General features: G+C 39.8%; 1 protein-coding gene across 1 annotated transcript in view; it reads right to left on the reverse strand.

Annotated features, from left to right (window-relative positions):
* The window catches only part of PDGFC (platelet derived growth factor C), a gene marked incomplete at its 5' end in the record, with an annotated part of 218,619 nt that overhangs the window by 43,632 nt on the left and 159,983 nt on the right, over positions 1-15,004 (reverse strand). The window contains one exon of the mRNA XM_082653391.1: positions 11,590-11,770. Coding sequence (XP_082509517.1) covers positions 11,590-11,770 — 181 coding nt within the window. The remainder of the gene's footprint in view (positions 1-11,589; positions 11,771-15,004) is intronic.

The raw sequence follows: 15,004 nt of genomic DNA on the forward strand, positions 1-15,004 counted from the left end.
CACACACACATGTATAACTGAATCACTGCGCTGTACACCTGAAACTAGCACGACACTGTAAATCAACTATACTTCAATTAAAAGAAAAAAAAATCGACCTCTTCAGAAGTACATAACACTAATCACACTGACTCTTTAGTTTTGTTCTAAGACTGTCAGAGGATGTAAAAATTGAAGGTTATATGATATATAAAATCAGGTTCATGTGGTTTTAAAGTAACCTTCAATAAATAACAATACAAGTATATCATATTAGTTAAAGGAACAGGTAAAAATTTTAAAGTTCTGGGTTTAATGTTTGAAACAGTCAAATACTTTAATAGCATAACTCAAACAAGTGAATATTTGAAGACTCTTCTTAACGATAGCATTTTCTCAAATGTATGGATCCTATGAGCTGTTTGGTTACAACTGACACGTGTAAAGAATGAATCACGTCTTCTTATCCATTCATCTCTCGTTGGACATTTAGGTTGCTTCCATGTCCTGGCTATTGTAAATAGTGCTGCAATGAACACTGGGGTACATGTGTCCTTTTGAATTATGGTTTTCTCAGGGTATATGTCCAGTAATGGGATTGCTGGGTCGTATGGTAGTTCTATTTTTAGTTTTTTAAGGAACCTCCATACTGTTCTCCATAGTGACTGTATCAATTTACATTCCCACCAACTGTACAAGAGGGTTCCCTTGTCTCCACACCCTCTCCAGCATTTATGGTTTGTAGGGTTTTTGATGATGGCCATTCTGACCGGTGTGAGGTGATACCTCATTTCTCTAATAATTAGTGATGTTGAGTACCTTTTCATGTGCCTCTTGGCCATCTGTGTGTGTTCTTTGGAGAAATGTCTATTTAGGATGAATTGGGCAATTAGGATGGACGTATATACACTACCATGTGTAAAACAGACAGCTAGTGGGAACCTGCTGTATAGGCTCAGCTTGGTGCTGTGTGATGACCTACATGGGTGGGATGGTGGGGGGACGGAGGTCCAAGAGGGAGGGGATGTGTATATACATACAGCTGATTCACTTCATTGTACAGCAGAAACTAACACAACATTGTAAAGCAATTATATCCCAATTAAAAAAAGAGAAAGAATGCATCACGGTTGGTGTCCTATGGTTACTACTAGACAGGACACTAATACTGAAACATAGTTCAGGAAAAGTGAAATAGCTGAACAAGTCCTCTCTGCCTGTCCAACTTTAAAAAGGTAAACATAATATTAGCATCATCATGCAAAGCGACTTCTATATGGGCTTATTTTACCTGGCCTGGGAGGATAACGGAGAGTCATTCTGTAATAGGGAAGAAGATATCTGACTCCATATTGGATCTGTTTCTTTTACTTTAATCTTTGTATTTTGTTGCTTTTGCTACAAGTTAAGAATGCCTACAGCCTGAAACATACAGGACAGCCCATTCTCAAGGCTCTGACCTTTAAGGGTATAACACTTTTCATTCATCTGAGACAAAACGTTGCAGAACAGAGGATAACATTCATCTTGTTGGAGGTTTATAGAAACATCATGACCTGACCTACATGGACAGCTGCAAGAACAAAGGATGCTGCTACCAAGAAGTCTGCAACAGCCTGCCACGCCCCTCCCTGACCTGGCCTTTAAGATGCTTTGCTGAAAGCCTTGGGGGAGTTCGGGGACTTTTGGGCACCAGCCACCCGTCTCCTTGCATGGCCCTGCAGTAAACTTTTCTCTGCTCCAAACACCAATGTTTTGGTTTGTTTCATCTCACTGTGTATTGGGCCCAAACACTCGTGTTTGGTAACAATTCCTGAAAGCCAATTACAGAGCATGGCACCTGGCACACAGTGTGTCCTCCACAGACTGCAGAGTTTCTGAATATTTTCTCAAGCAAATAACAACTTAGTCTTTAATAAGGACATTGCTATATAAATAAAAGGAAAAAAAGGAAAAGATGGTGACTTTAGCTCTGTTCTAAAGCTATTTTTTAAATGCATAATCGTTAAGGCCAAAGAAAATTGGAAAGGAGCCTACTGCGGTAACATTCTGAAACCAACACGCAGGTGGATGCGTAGTCCTTGCATCGCTGGACCTGCAGGAGACAAAGCCAGGAAGCAACCTGACTGACACAGAAGAACCACGCAAAAGCTCTGGCAGGCGGGGCGTCGGGTACCTATGGGCGTGGTGACGACAGGGAGGCTGCATATAGGGGGACGGGCTGGAGATCGCAAAGCCATCAGACACCCCAGAAAGACTTCCCCACTGGGGCAGAGAGGGACATATTCCCTGCTCGGACTTGTACTCTGAACAGGATAAAACTGAGCATTTATGGCCTGGGGAACCCAAGCATAGAAGGGAGCAGTGATGTTATTCTGAATGTGGGGTGAGGAAGCTGAGTAAAAACCTTTATACTTAACGCTGTCGACTCTCAGCTCTGAGTCCGTAGAGCTGGTAGCCAGGATTACATCCTCAGCTAAGATGCGAGGAGAATCTGGGGGTTTTCAAGGAACTGAGCCGCCTTTACTCACAGGACAGTAAACACCTTCATCAGCAAGCCCATCACATGCACAGAATGTCCAGTCAGCTTCGAAGGAGTCAACTCACATTCTAGACTGAGCTAAGAATTCAAGTCTGAGGGTTAAATCAACGCGTTTTCAGTTACGCGAGGTCACAAAACCTTTCTCTGTGATACTCCTTTTTCTCAGTAAATTCATGGGGGTTTTACTCCCTTCCCAAATAAGGAAGTTAACTAAGAGAGAGGAAGACAAAAGATGGTACAAACAAGGGATCTGATTCAGGACAACCGCAAAGGGGATGCTCAGGGCAGGAGTGGAAGGAGACCCCAAGGATGATGGCTGTGCAGCAGGTAAAGGGCAACCGGCCCAGAGGGAAGCAGACAGACTGCTTCTGCAGGGATTTCTTCCCAAAGACAAAATGATTAGGAAACCTGATGCATCTGACTGTACTGGGAGGAGATTCACACAATCTGAGGAATGATTGCGGGATGAATCAATGATAAATACACAGAGAGCTCAGCAAACCGCAAAATGACACAACTCTAGGGAGAATAAGACAAAACAGAGGGCAGGAAAGGAAATGTAGTCACAGCATCCTTCATGGCTCAGCTGTGAGAAACGGCTGCGCGGCCACCAGGGTGCACGGGGTGCATTTGGACCTTGATGTAATTAGGATCTAACGGAGGATGGGGGGATGGATGGGAAGGGGTCTGTGAAGGCAGGAGGGTGGAAAAGAGTGAAGGTCTCACCTCCCAGAGCGTGACGTCAACGACGTCCACAGACAATTCTTAAAACCAAAGACGCCAGAAGTAGCGACAAAAGCCTTTTTGACCTGAAGGTCTGAAGGTCAATTCCAAGAGCATCAGTTAAAAGAACCAGAAGCACCTGCCACCAAAGGACAACAGTCGGGGCAGGGGAAGTGGGCAGCAGGGGGCAACTGCTATGCTGTAACCAGCCTAAGAAAAAGAGTCGCCTTTCAAAGCTATGTGCAAGTGTAACTCAGACAAAAATTACAATTACATGTTAAAAAAACAGAGTGAGGAGAATGAAAGAACACTTCCTGATGGCTGGAACTGTCTTGTTTTACTGACAGTGGCTCATCACACCCATCCCAACCAACAACAAAAGAATACGTTGTCCGGAATGCTGCCTCACTGCTGGACCTTGGCCACCTGTGAATTCCCAGATAAGCTAGTGTTGACCAAGGAAAGATGGCGGGTGGTCATGTAGCCTAGTTCCACAGGGAACAAACACTGACAATGGACACAATTGATAGGTTTTAGTCTACAGCTTAGAAAAGTCGGTACAATAAATGCAAGTACTACAAACTGAAATCATAAAAATGTAAAATAAAATTCTCACTGGAATAATTTGAAAAAAAATCTGAAATCTATCCATCTGAAAGTAAGTACCACTCTTTTCTGCAGTCCTGAAAAATAGAGAATGCATGGGCACGTTAGCTATAGAATACACGAGCAGAGTCTCCGATCTGTTCCATAAAATATTCATGCTAGTTCGAATATAAAAAATATTTCCCCAACAACTTCAGTAAAACTCTCTGTATCCTGCTCAGTTTATAGTTTAGAGAAATTTCTTGCCCTTAATTCAATGTGAGAACGTCTTGGAGCATAATATATAAGCACATTTGATGAAAATGCAGATAACTGGGCACCACTCCAGAACTAGAGAATCATAATCTCTGACATCTGAAAACATACATTTTAATAAGCTCTTGAGAGGTATTTATCATACAGTTGTTATCGAATTTATACTAGGTAACTCCCAGGGTTTTTGTTTGCTTGTTTAGTTTTTTTCTCTTTAATCTAAGAGTTATGACATCCTCTGCTCTCAACAATCGCCTCTCTTCCTTCTCAAAATCTTTCCAAACCACTTATAGGACACACCGACACACTGTATTTGTATAGGTATACAGTACGTATCTCTTGTCCAGAATAAGCCAGGTTCTTAGAAACACAGGGCAATACCATATACACCTCTGACTTTTCCCATAACAAAATACCTCAACACATATTCAACAAATGTTGAAAGAATTAACAGGAACATGGATGGGGATATTGAAGAAAAAGTATTTCTTTTATCGTTTTAAATTGTAACAAACTTATTTCTAGAGAGCAGTTCTCTCCATTGGGTTTAGGTTGCTGTATTAACCCTAAACTTCCAAAACTTTGTGGCTTTCGATGTACACTATGAATCAAACTTCAAACCTTTAATTCACCTAACTTCTAATTTACAGCCCACTTGCACATCGACTTAAAATGATCTGCGCGCCTTTTACCATTCCCGCAGTTGTAACAACAGCCTGTTTCTTTCCAACTACAAATCATTCTATCTGTGAAATTCCTTCTTAGATAGCTAGGAATTAAATGGAACAAAAAGAATCAGCAGAAATGGAAGACAGCCCATGCCCTTCACGTGAAAGGGAGCTCTGTGTCCATGGAGTAGAGGGTGGGTAGAAAAATATATTTAACAGCTCTTAGGCAAGTAAGAGTTTAGTCTCTGCAGCAATTGTATAATTTCTTTGATGCAAGAAAATACTGTCACCTCAAGACTCCCTACATAAATATACAAGTACATTGTATATTTTAATAAAATTCAAATCATTTCAACGTGTTTCAGACTCCAGTATAGACATACAACACTTGAAATACTTCTTCTATTCTCTGCTACAGAAAAAATTCTAAGAACACATTTTTCTCTTAATTCTCTCTTAAGGTAAACAGAATTTTATTCTGAAAGGTTTAAACCTAATTTTCTCCTTGTTCAAATCGGTTTAATACAATGACATAGGAATGCAATGCAGTTTGTTATGAAGATTTACGATTTTTAAAAATCCTGAATACATTCTGACATTTTTTTTCCTAAGGCATTTGTGTTAGGATATTATTCTAAGTATTTTTATTCCAGCCCCGCTGCTGGAATAAAGTGAACCAATGAATTTGATGCCTTGTTTGAGAGTTAGCTGGAATTTTTCCTAACCTGAACATAAGAGCAAATCTGCCCTTCTGGTAAGACATTCCTTGACAAGATAGTAACAGTGATAAACCTACTGGCATATCCAGAAGGGAAGGAAACCCCCAGTCCTTTCTGCCCCGGAGCCAATGTTCACTAAACTGCTTTGTTCTCTGCGTCCTGCATAATTAATAACTCTTTGGCGATCAGTCATGCATTCCTCATTGGCACCTCGGGCTTCCAGTGTCCTCTGAGCCTGCCCCATGGAAGGCCCTGCTGCTGCACGGCCGCCCCTTCACTCCCCACGCGTCCTTCACAAGAAGGCCGCTCAGGAGAACGCACGGTGGGGTCACAAAGTGGCCGCCATACTGACCCTCTCTCTCTCTCTCTCTCATACTTTGCTCTCTGGGTATGATTTTACTAATAAGAATAAAAAAGATGTGCTATCCAACAGATGCCATTGATTATACATATTGAAAAGGCAACACAGGGAACTAGATTCAATATTCCGTGATAAACCATAATGGAAAAGAATATATTAAAATAACATACATATGTGTGTGTAACTGAATCGCTTTGCTGTAGAGCAGTAATTAACACAACGTTGTAAATCAACTGTAGGTCAATGAAAAATGTAAAAATATTAAAAAAATAATTTTGGGTATTTAAAAAAAGAAACATTAAAATCATACAAATAATAGAACAAATGTGGAAGTAACTTAAGATGAGCTGCACGGGATTGTTGGGCATTAAAGGAGCCTTCAGTTCATTCAGCCCCGCACCCTCCCCTTTTCAGGCAGTAAAGTAAAGAAGATCAAAATACACGGCGTCAAGTGGTATGGTAGCGCTAACATCTATTTCTTTTCATCTAAACTGATCCAGTCATTAAACTGAAAATGAGAGCAAATAAACTGTTGAAAATATTGTTACTACTTCTGATCAGAAAGCTTAGATTAAAGCTCTTTAAAAATATTCAATAAAACCATCCTGAAAGAAAGCGGCGGGAGTTTAATCACCCTTCAAAATGTTAACCAGTTTGGAGAAAAAGAAAATCCTCAACTCTTACAACCATTTAAAAAAGTATGGATTACAAGTAATATTATACTCAAGAAGAAGAGTTCTCTATACAAAGAATAAAACCACCAAAAATATCAGATCTGGATTTGTGCAGTTTATTTCAAAAATAGGTATGGTTTTGTGAAGTGACTGACTGACAAAAATACGCGGTATATTTTACATGAAGGCTGAGATTTTTTAAAAAACAGAACACTTTTAACAACGTTTTTTGATATGAGAAAAGATGTTATTTTTCAGCCTTTGTAGGTTTCTTAACGTTTTAAAATAATGGTGCTTATGCTACAGTACCCAGAGTGAAACACACATACTCTATTATAAATTACTCCAAAATTAAACAAGAAATTTTCTTTTCTTTCTAAGAGATCTGAACTGTGCGCTGGCGCTCACTGTGTGTGGCCTCCAAACAGAAACAGGCTTGCACTGTTTTATTTCAGTTTTGCTTCATTTCTTCCCAGACAATCTCTCACTGCTAATCTACCAGGCCTTTTTTTTCCCTCTTCTAGCATAAAGGAAACAAAAATCAAAGCCATTATTAACTCCTTATGCCCCTTCAGAAAGCTGGATATATACTGTTTGGCATCCAATTGCCTGCATTTCTTTTCCATTACGTATTAATGGAGCAGGATTGGGGAATATACATTTCCATAAATAATTCTTGAAAACAGCATGAAACTTCTATAAGTTTTAATTAATGTAGTCAATCTGGTACTCTTTTTTAAAAAGCTACAAAGAACTAGCTCTAATTTCAGGTAAACATCCTATGCCATGTTTTTTTTTTCTAAACTAACAGCCTATAATACCAACTTAAAAGAGCAAAATGAAAAGATAAATGTTATTCATGTCTTAGTCTAAGGTACCTGGGAATCAAGAAAATGGTACTGAAAACATAACATTACAAAGGAAAGCATATCTCTATATAAAACACGTATGAACTATATTAGACCAGCATCACTTTGTCCGAAATAGTAAGGGATCCCTTGTTTAACTACATTCTCTCTCATTCACTGGTGGAGGGAAAAAGAGTGGGTAAATCATCTTTCAAAGGCGATCCCAATTTTTAATGGCAACACGTGTAGCAAAAACTATTTCTGAGAACTTTAACTAATGCATTAAAACTCTCCTGCTAACATGTATGGTAATCAGAACCACAGAGTCTTAAAGGTCGACTGGAATAAATATTCATTCAAGCTCCCAAAGAGGGCTGCGGAGGTCACTCTCTTCTTTGTAAAATATAAAGGATATTAAAATAAACTTTCTCTATAATCATCCCAGAAAAAAATGTGATTAAACTCAACATTTTTTTTTCTATGTGTCGATAGATGCAAAACATTCGTTCTGATCATTATAAAAAAGCAGGTAAGGATGCTTAGACCCATCAATGCATATGACGTCATACGTAGACACTAATTTCTTTACCCCGGGGGTGTGCTCCAGTCCCCAACAACAACAACAACAAAAAGAAAAAGAAGGAAAGAAAAGAAAAGATTCCAGTTCCATTCTTTCTTTAAGAAGAACCAGAATGTAACCTTGGCAATACAGCCTAATACACCAGGACCAGGAGAGTATGTCGTGCCATTACTGCGATTCTTCAGTTTTCTGGTTTATGAATCATCACTACTCTGTCACATACAGTAAGTGAGATAGCTCCGTGGGGGGTTCACCGCCCCCCCCCCAGGGGTGACGGCAGATGAGGGAACACTGAACAGCTGCACAGCGACAGCTCAAGGCAGGAAGTTCACAGTGCACTCAGGGCCTGTGCTGAACAGCACTGTATCATTACAAAATTAAGAAGTCATCGGGCCGGTGGCCCCTCAGTCCTCCTGTGCAGCAGGGGGTTTGCAATCAGGGAGGCCATGGCCTCTGGGGAGCTGGGTGTGTTAATTATGAAGTTCATCTCTGGGGAAAAAAAAAAAAGTGTGAGCGAGGATCCAGGGGCTTGGAGGGGTACTTGCCCCTGAGCAAATGCCCCAGAACTTTAAAGTCTCCTCTCCAAAAGGCAAACTTTCTTCCCTGAGGCTTTCCTTCGCTGGTGCACAGATAAGACTGATGGATGATGCCCTGCTGGCAGGGATGCTGGGGGAGAGGGTCAGGCAGGGAGGGGTGCCCTTGAGCAACGTACACTGATACTTCACAACGCTCTGGGAGGCTAGAGTGCAAAATCGCTCACCGATTTTCACTCACCAACTCGGGGCAGTTGTTGAGAGCAGAATGAGTGTGGGCTGCATGGAGAGAGCCACGGCTGCATGGGATCAGGGCAAAGGGTAAGTGAGGGAATGGCAGGTAAACCGTCAAAGTAAACTCACACCCTGAGGAGTCAAAGCTTGTGAGACAGCACAATTCACGTATCAGTGATCACTCCAGAAAGCCATCTGGCAAGATTAAAATCACCAGGTCACACATGTTAAGCAAGGCAGGAACCTACTGTCCTCTTCTCTTGCTTCTTCTGGCCCCAGCCTGATGGTTTCCTAAGCATAATGCAAACTGTTTCCCCAGGCAGCCATCGCAGGGCAACTAGTTACCAAGAAGTTAGTTACCAAGAAAGACACGTTCGACAGAGCCCAGGAGAGTGTCAATCCGAAGTCCATATTGACAATTTATCCAACTATTTCTGCAACGATCTAAAAACGTACTGAACTTAATTTTGATGATGCAAACAGAAATACCCTCTTCACCCAAAGTCTTCCAGATGCAGTTTCTGGTCTTAGTCACAGTGAATCCCTGGTAACAGGTCAAACCCAGGGGGCAGGGTCTTTCCCAGTCCAGAGGATGAGTGGTACTTACAGCAGATCCTTATGGGTCTTTATCTCATCTCCAGGCTCAGGAATCTGACACACACATACATATGGAAACACAAGTGTCAGTGAATCCGCTGTTAGTTAAGCTGGGGTGACTGAGTTGTATGGTCAACTCAGTATTCAACTACTTATTGAAAAACTCTAATGGGGCCAGAACTAAGCGAGGCACTGTACGTTTCCTGTGTTTTTGTCTTTACATATTTTATTTCTTCCACACCACTCCGTGGGTTATACAAACAGGCAACCTATGAGATCATAAAATCAGAGGAAGGCAACACTTGGTGTCAGCATATATGTTTTTGCTTTCATGTCTTATTCTGTGGGATGATAATAGACTGCTACTAATATAATGTGAAGACACTAGTTCATTTAAAATACTGTACAAACAGCTTCTCAGTTTCAAGTTTATTTTTGTCACAGGTTTGGGATAAATCAAACCTTCGCTATGATAGAAGACCTACCATTATGTTTTACAGTAAAATTTGATTGTTTCATAAATATTTAAGAACATTAGATGTGCTAAATCCAAACTGGAAAATATGGACTGTATAACTTTGTGAACGTGTAGCTTTCTCATGGCTCCCAAGGGCGTTTTAGGCTTAAAACAAATACTAAACTCATAAATTCTGTGAAGAAGCGTACTGTGAAAGGGTGATAAACAGATTCTTAGTGGCTTCATTCAAACAAATAGAGTATCAAAAGGTTTTTAAATAAGTTCATCCTTGTCTAATATTAACACTTTTCTAGGTGAAATTATTAAATTTTATTAAATTTAAATAAAAATGTTAAACAGTTAAATTAAGAAAAATTTTGGAAATTAACAAAGGACATGGTAGAGAATCTACACTGTGCAAAGTATTTCATAATGGAATAGAGACACAGTATCTCAAATAATCTGTATCAGAAAATTGATCAAGATTCACAATGTAAATTCACAGCATATTTTAGAGGTACCTCCCTTAACTTCAACTGTACACAGTAAATGATTCTGTTAATAAATAAATTATTTTTCCAACTTCAGTTTACATTCTGTTGTTTCTTTTCAGCTGTATCTCAAACGATACTTAAATTTCATAATTTAGTCAGTTGCTTAAATACTATTCCACAGAATTGAGTTTGGGCAATCAAAAAAGGGAAATTCCTGCTTAATGTTACAATATGAATAATATATAATTATTCACAATGTTTAAAAATTATTATATAATATAATATTATAATAATATATGAATAATGTATAATCATTCACAATATTTATGTTAATGTATAATTATTCATAATATTTACATATCAATATAATATATAATTATCATAATTATGATTATATATATTCTAATTGTAATTATAATAATTATATAATAATATATAAAGTTAAATATTGATCCCATATTTTCTAATTGGCCTCATGAATTGTTAGTGTGCTGGATGCATTATTTTTATACCTGGTTAGAATATACATGTTAATTAATGCATGTAGCCCACACCATTTCATGTTCCCAGTGTGCATACTGATTTGCTAAATCTGTCAAAATCATTAATGATATCAATTTTATATTCTTTTAAACGGTGATACTCATCATATTTGAAAAGTATACTAGGTGACACCATATTTGTATAAATAGTTTTGAATTACCATTATAAGCAGCATGTGATAAACAGCCAGAAGGTTTTCAATATTTTTGTTGCAGCGCAACAAATAGATACAAATGTTTGAAATAATACATAAAATAAAGGGAATAAACAATTGCAATACAAATAAAAATAGATTTCCTAAATCCCTGTGAGAATTTTGAAACTTCCTCTTTGGGATACAAAGGCCATGATATTATTAATCAGGACAAATATTAAGATAAGTAGGAAAACTGAGATAACTACTTTTTAAAATATATTTTACTAAAACACTGATTTGAAAAGAGTAGTTAATAAGTTTACCTTTCCCCCCCAAAAAGATAAAATGACACATCTAAAAAATCAACTTTTGGTGGGTACAGAAAGGAAAGATGACACCTGAATGGGGGGAAAATTAAAACATCACATAAAAGCATGGACTTTTAAGGCAATGGAGACACTAATAATCTGCAGTGAATAAATTATAGTTATAGCGATAACCATAGTGACATTTATTAAAAAAAAACCAAGCTATGGAAAGGTTTTTGGTTCTTGGTTTTCCTAAATCTCTTGTTTAAAAGGAGAAAAAGAAGTGACCAAACAACTGATCCAGATACATAAGGGCATCTCTCAGTGGTACTTACTGGCATGACAATGTTATAGTGGATGCAGAACCCGGGTTCCGAAGGAAAATATTCATCAGACACAAACCGTATCCTGATCTGATTGCCTTTAGAAATCTGCTTTCCCGGAACAGTGCCAGACCCACACCAGCGCCCTAATACGGCTCCGTCGCTGGGTTCCTCGACCTCTACAAAATCATACCTGCAAGAGACCAAGACAGAAGAGACATCAAACCATGGTCTGTTATTTTAGGAATTCGAAGTCCATGTCCATGGAGACAATGAGTCCCTGCGGACCACAGCTGTGAGTTCATCCCAAATTTAACTGCATAAATAGAATAAAATCTTCCAAAGAAGAGACACAACTGAAAATGCATTCCCAATTAAAGAAGTACAAGTCTTCTATTCTAAGCCCTCCAGTTTTACTGGTTAACGAACTTCAAATTCATTTAAAGAGCCATGTCAAAACTTGAATATTTTGTACAGAGCGACCATATCTGACGTTCATGAATTATTCAATTTAATCTCCATTTGGATATGACAGTTTTGCTCCAACTTAATTTCCATGATCACTGCCCATCACTTTCCGGCAGTCACTCCTTCACCCCAGTCAGGCTCCTTGGCCCCCTTTCCTCATCTGTGTTCCAAGCTTTTCTAGAGCCACCTTTTTACAGACACGTCCTCCAACTCTCACTCTGTACTGCGCTGCCTCTGTGAGACCCTTCTGGCTGTTCTCAGCTCACCGCCATCTTTCTCTTCCTGATAAACACGTACTTTTAACTACGCCTATGCAAGGGATCCATCTTAGCTAGGCTGTTAAACCCTTGAAGAAAGGAATCAATTCTTATATCTTCTGGTTTACACTGTGCTACACACAGTACCTTAAACCTATGGAATGAATGCTTAATACTTTTCTAACCAATGTTAACTTGGGTTTGAAAGTTTCGATCCGTGGCACTCACGGAGAGCAGGGCTGCCCCTTATGAGAATTGTGAGAAACGTGTAGGGCATTTTACACTGTCTCAATGGGGGGGGGGGTGAAGTGGGCAAGGTCCGTGGACACCCAACAAGGGACAGTCCCAAAAATGGGTGTTTGCTCCATGCCCTCCACGCCTTTCAAACAGTTCGCTGGACACTCACGTAGGCAACATTTCTGCTATCGTCCGTCTGAGTCTAGAACGTTATACTGCCACACAGAAGCACAAATATGTTTTGCAGATTTAGTTGAAGCCAAATTTTCTAGAAATAGAACGATCACGTTAAGTCGAAGGAAGTTTCTGTACTTTGGAACAACAGCTACTACTTTGGAAAATCAAATCACGAATAGGAACATCGCTTATACGCTTTGCATCACAGTGAAAACCAGAAAACATATGCATTTAGTCTGAGTCTGCTGCTCAGAAGATACAAACATCTGACTACTTCATTTTCCGTTTCTTGTAACGGCGCATGTGTATTTTAATATAAATTACTGTTATTATTTCAGCTTCACAGAGCATGTAGGCCACTACATTTATTTTTTAAACAACTGCACATATAAACAGATGATCGCTGTTATGAATTGCGTTTCACAACAGTAAAGAGGACATTGCCAAACTTTTCTTAAGGGAGGTCTGACATGGATGAAAACAACGGGTTGGTTTTTTAAAAAGTCTAAATTCAGTAGATACCAGACAACTAAAATTAATACACTTTGTACAGTACAGAATTCACAGAAGAAAAAACTGATGAAAAAGGACGAAGTGCATAATGAACCAATTGTACTTATGCAACTCTGTCCTCAAGCAGTAGCCAGAGCTCTCCTATGGTGTGTAACTTAACCTGTTCCAGCCTCGTTTTTCTTGTCCTTAAAATGAGGAGAATGCTACCTGACTCACGGGGATGTTTTCAGAGAGGGAAGGCGGGGCAGCACACGCGCGGCGCCTAGACGTCGCTGGCACAGAGCTCCCACTCAACAATTTGCCCTTCCTCTCTACCCAGCACCCCTTTGCTCCCACCCGGCACCTACTTTAATGTGACCCTGCGACTGTGAAAGCAACAAATAAGAAAACTCAGATACCGGAGGAGAGCACAGCTTTTGCTCGATCGCACGACGAGCCTGGGTGGTAAACGATAAATGCACAAGGCAGCCGGTACAACCTTCCCAGGAGTCTTGCTGTGAAGGTGGACCAGGGAGGGGGGCGGGGGGGAGGAAGATTTGGGTAAAACAGACTGAGTGGTTATTTCAGACGTGACGCGGTATAAAAGTTGATCACTAGCATTTTAAATCAAAGAGTAACTTTTATACCGAGATCGTTTACAGGTGGAACAAAGTCGCTTTTCACAGAGTATGTCTGTTCTGTGTTTGGGAGGTGACGCTCTCTGATATGGGTTACCATCAGGGCTAGTTTGCAGACAGCTGAGTTCAGGCCTGGTCAGTCATTCCACGAGTACCTGTGAAGCACTGTGTTGGCCCAAAGTGCCAGCCCACCAAGTGCTGGGCTAGATTCTCGGGATACAGAGATGAAACCATAGCTTCTATGGGCTCAGGGTCCATTAAACAGCGCTGAGTGCTCTAATGAGGTTGCTTAGGAAAAACGGGCAGTGCGGAACCCTTTCAAGGTGAGGGAAACCCTGTGCAGTGAGATGAGGGTCAGCCTTCCAAGCAGCACCTGGGCTGTCAGTGAGTCCTGACTGACCGGGGGGACAGGGAGAATGGAAACGCATTCTAGTGAGAAGCACAATCCCGAGGACGTAACAGAGGAAACCAGGGGCCCGGGGTGGTCCCTTGTGAACAGAGGATGGAGCTCAAGCTGGAAGAACAGGTGTAGGTACGAAGGCCTTGAAATTTCAGAGTCGGATGTTAGAAAAGTAGTTTGGAGACCAATGTTCCAAAGAGGTTAAGCACAGTGTGAAGAGGTTCTACCCTTCTTTAAAATATTTGTCCACATTTAATGAATCAATTAAGTTTTTAGGTGCTACCTGTATTTTTTAAATTACTTTTTATTGAACTATAGTTAATTTATAATGTTGTATTAGTTTCAAGTGCACAGCAACGTGATTCGGTTATACATATACATATATGTATTTTTTCAGATTCTTTTCCGTTATAGGTCATTACCAGATACTGAACGTAGTTCCCTGGGCTGTGCAGTAGGTCCTTACTGTCTATGTATTTTTTATATAGTAGTGTGTATATGTATGTTAATTCCAAACTCTTAATTTACCTCCCACCATCCCCCCTTCCCCCCCTTTCCCCTTTGGTAACCGTAAGTTTGTTATGTCTGTGAGTCTATTTCTGTTTTGTAAATATGTTCATTTATATTATTTTTTTCAGATTCCACATATAAGTGATATCATATGATATTTGTCTTTCCCTGTCTGTAAGTCAACATTTTCAAAAGTCAAATTGCACAGAAAAATCTGGATTTCAGGCTCTTTTAAAACAAATTTGAAC

Source organism: Grampus griseus (genome assembly GCF_964374135.1).
Source record: "Grampus griseus genome assembly, chromosome: 4".
In the NCBI taxonomy this organism is placed as follows: domain Eukaryota; kingdom Metazoa; phylum Chordata; class Mammalia; order Artiodactyla; family Delphinidae; genus Grampus; species Grampus griseus.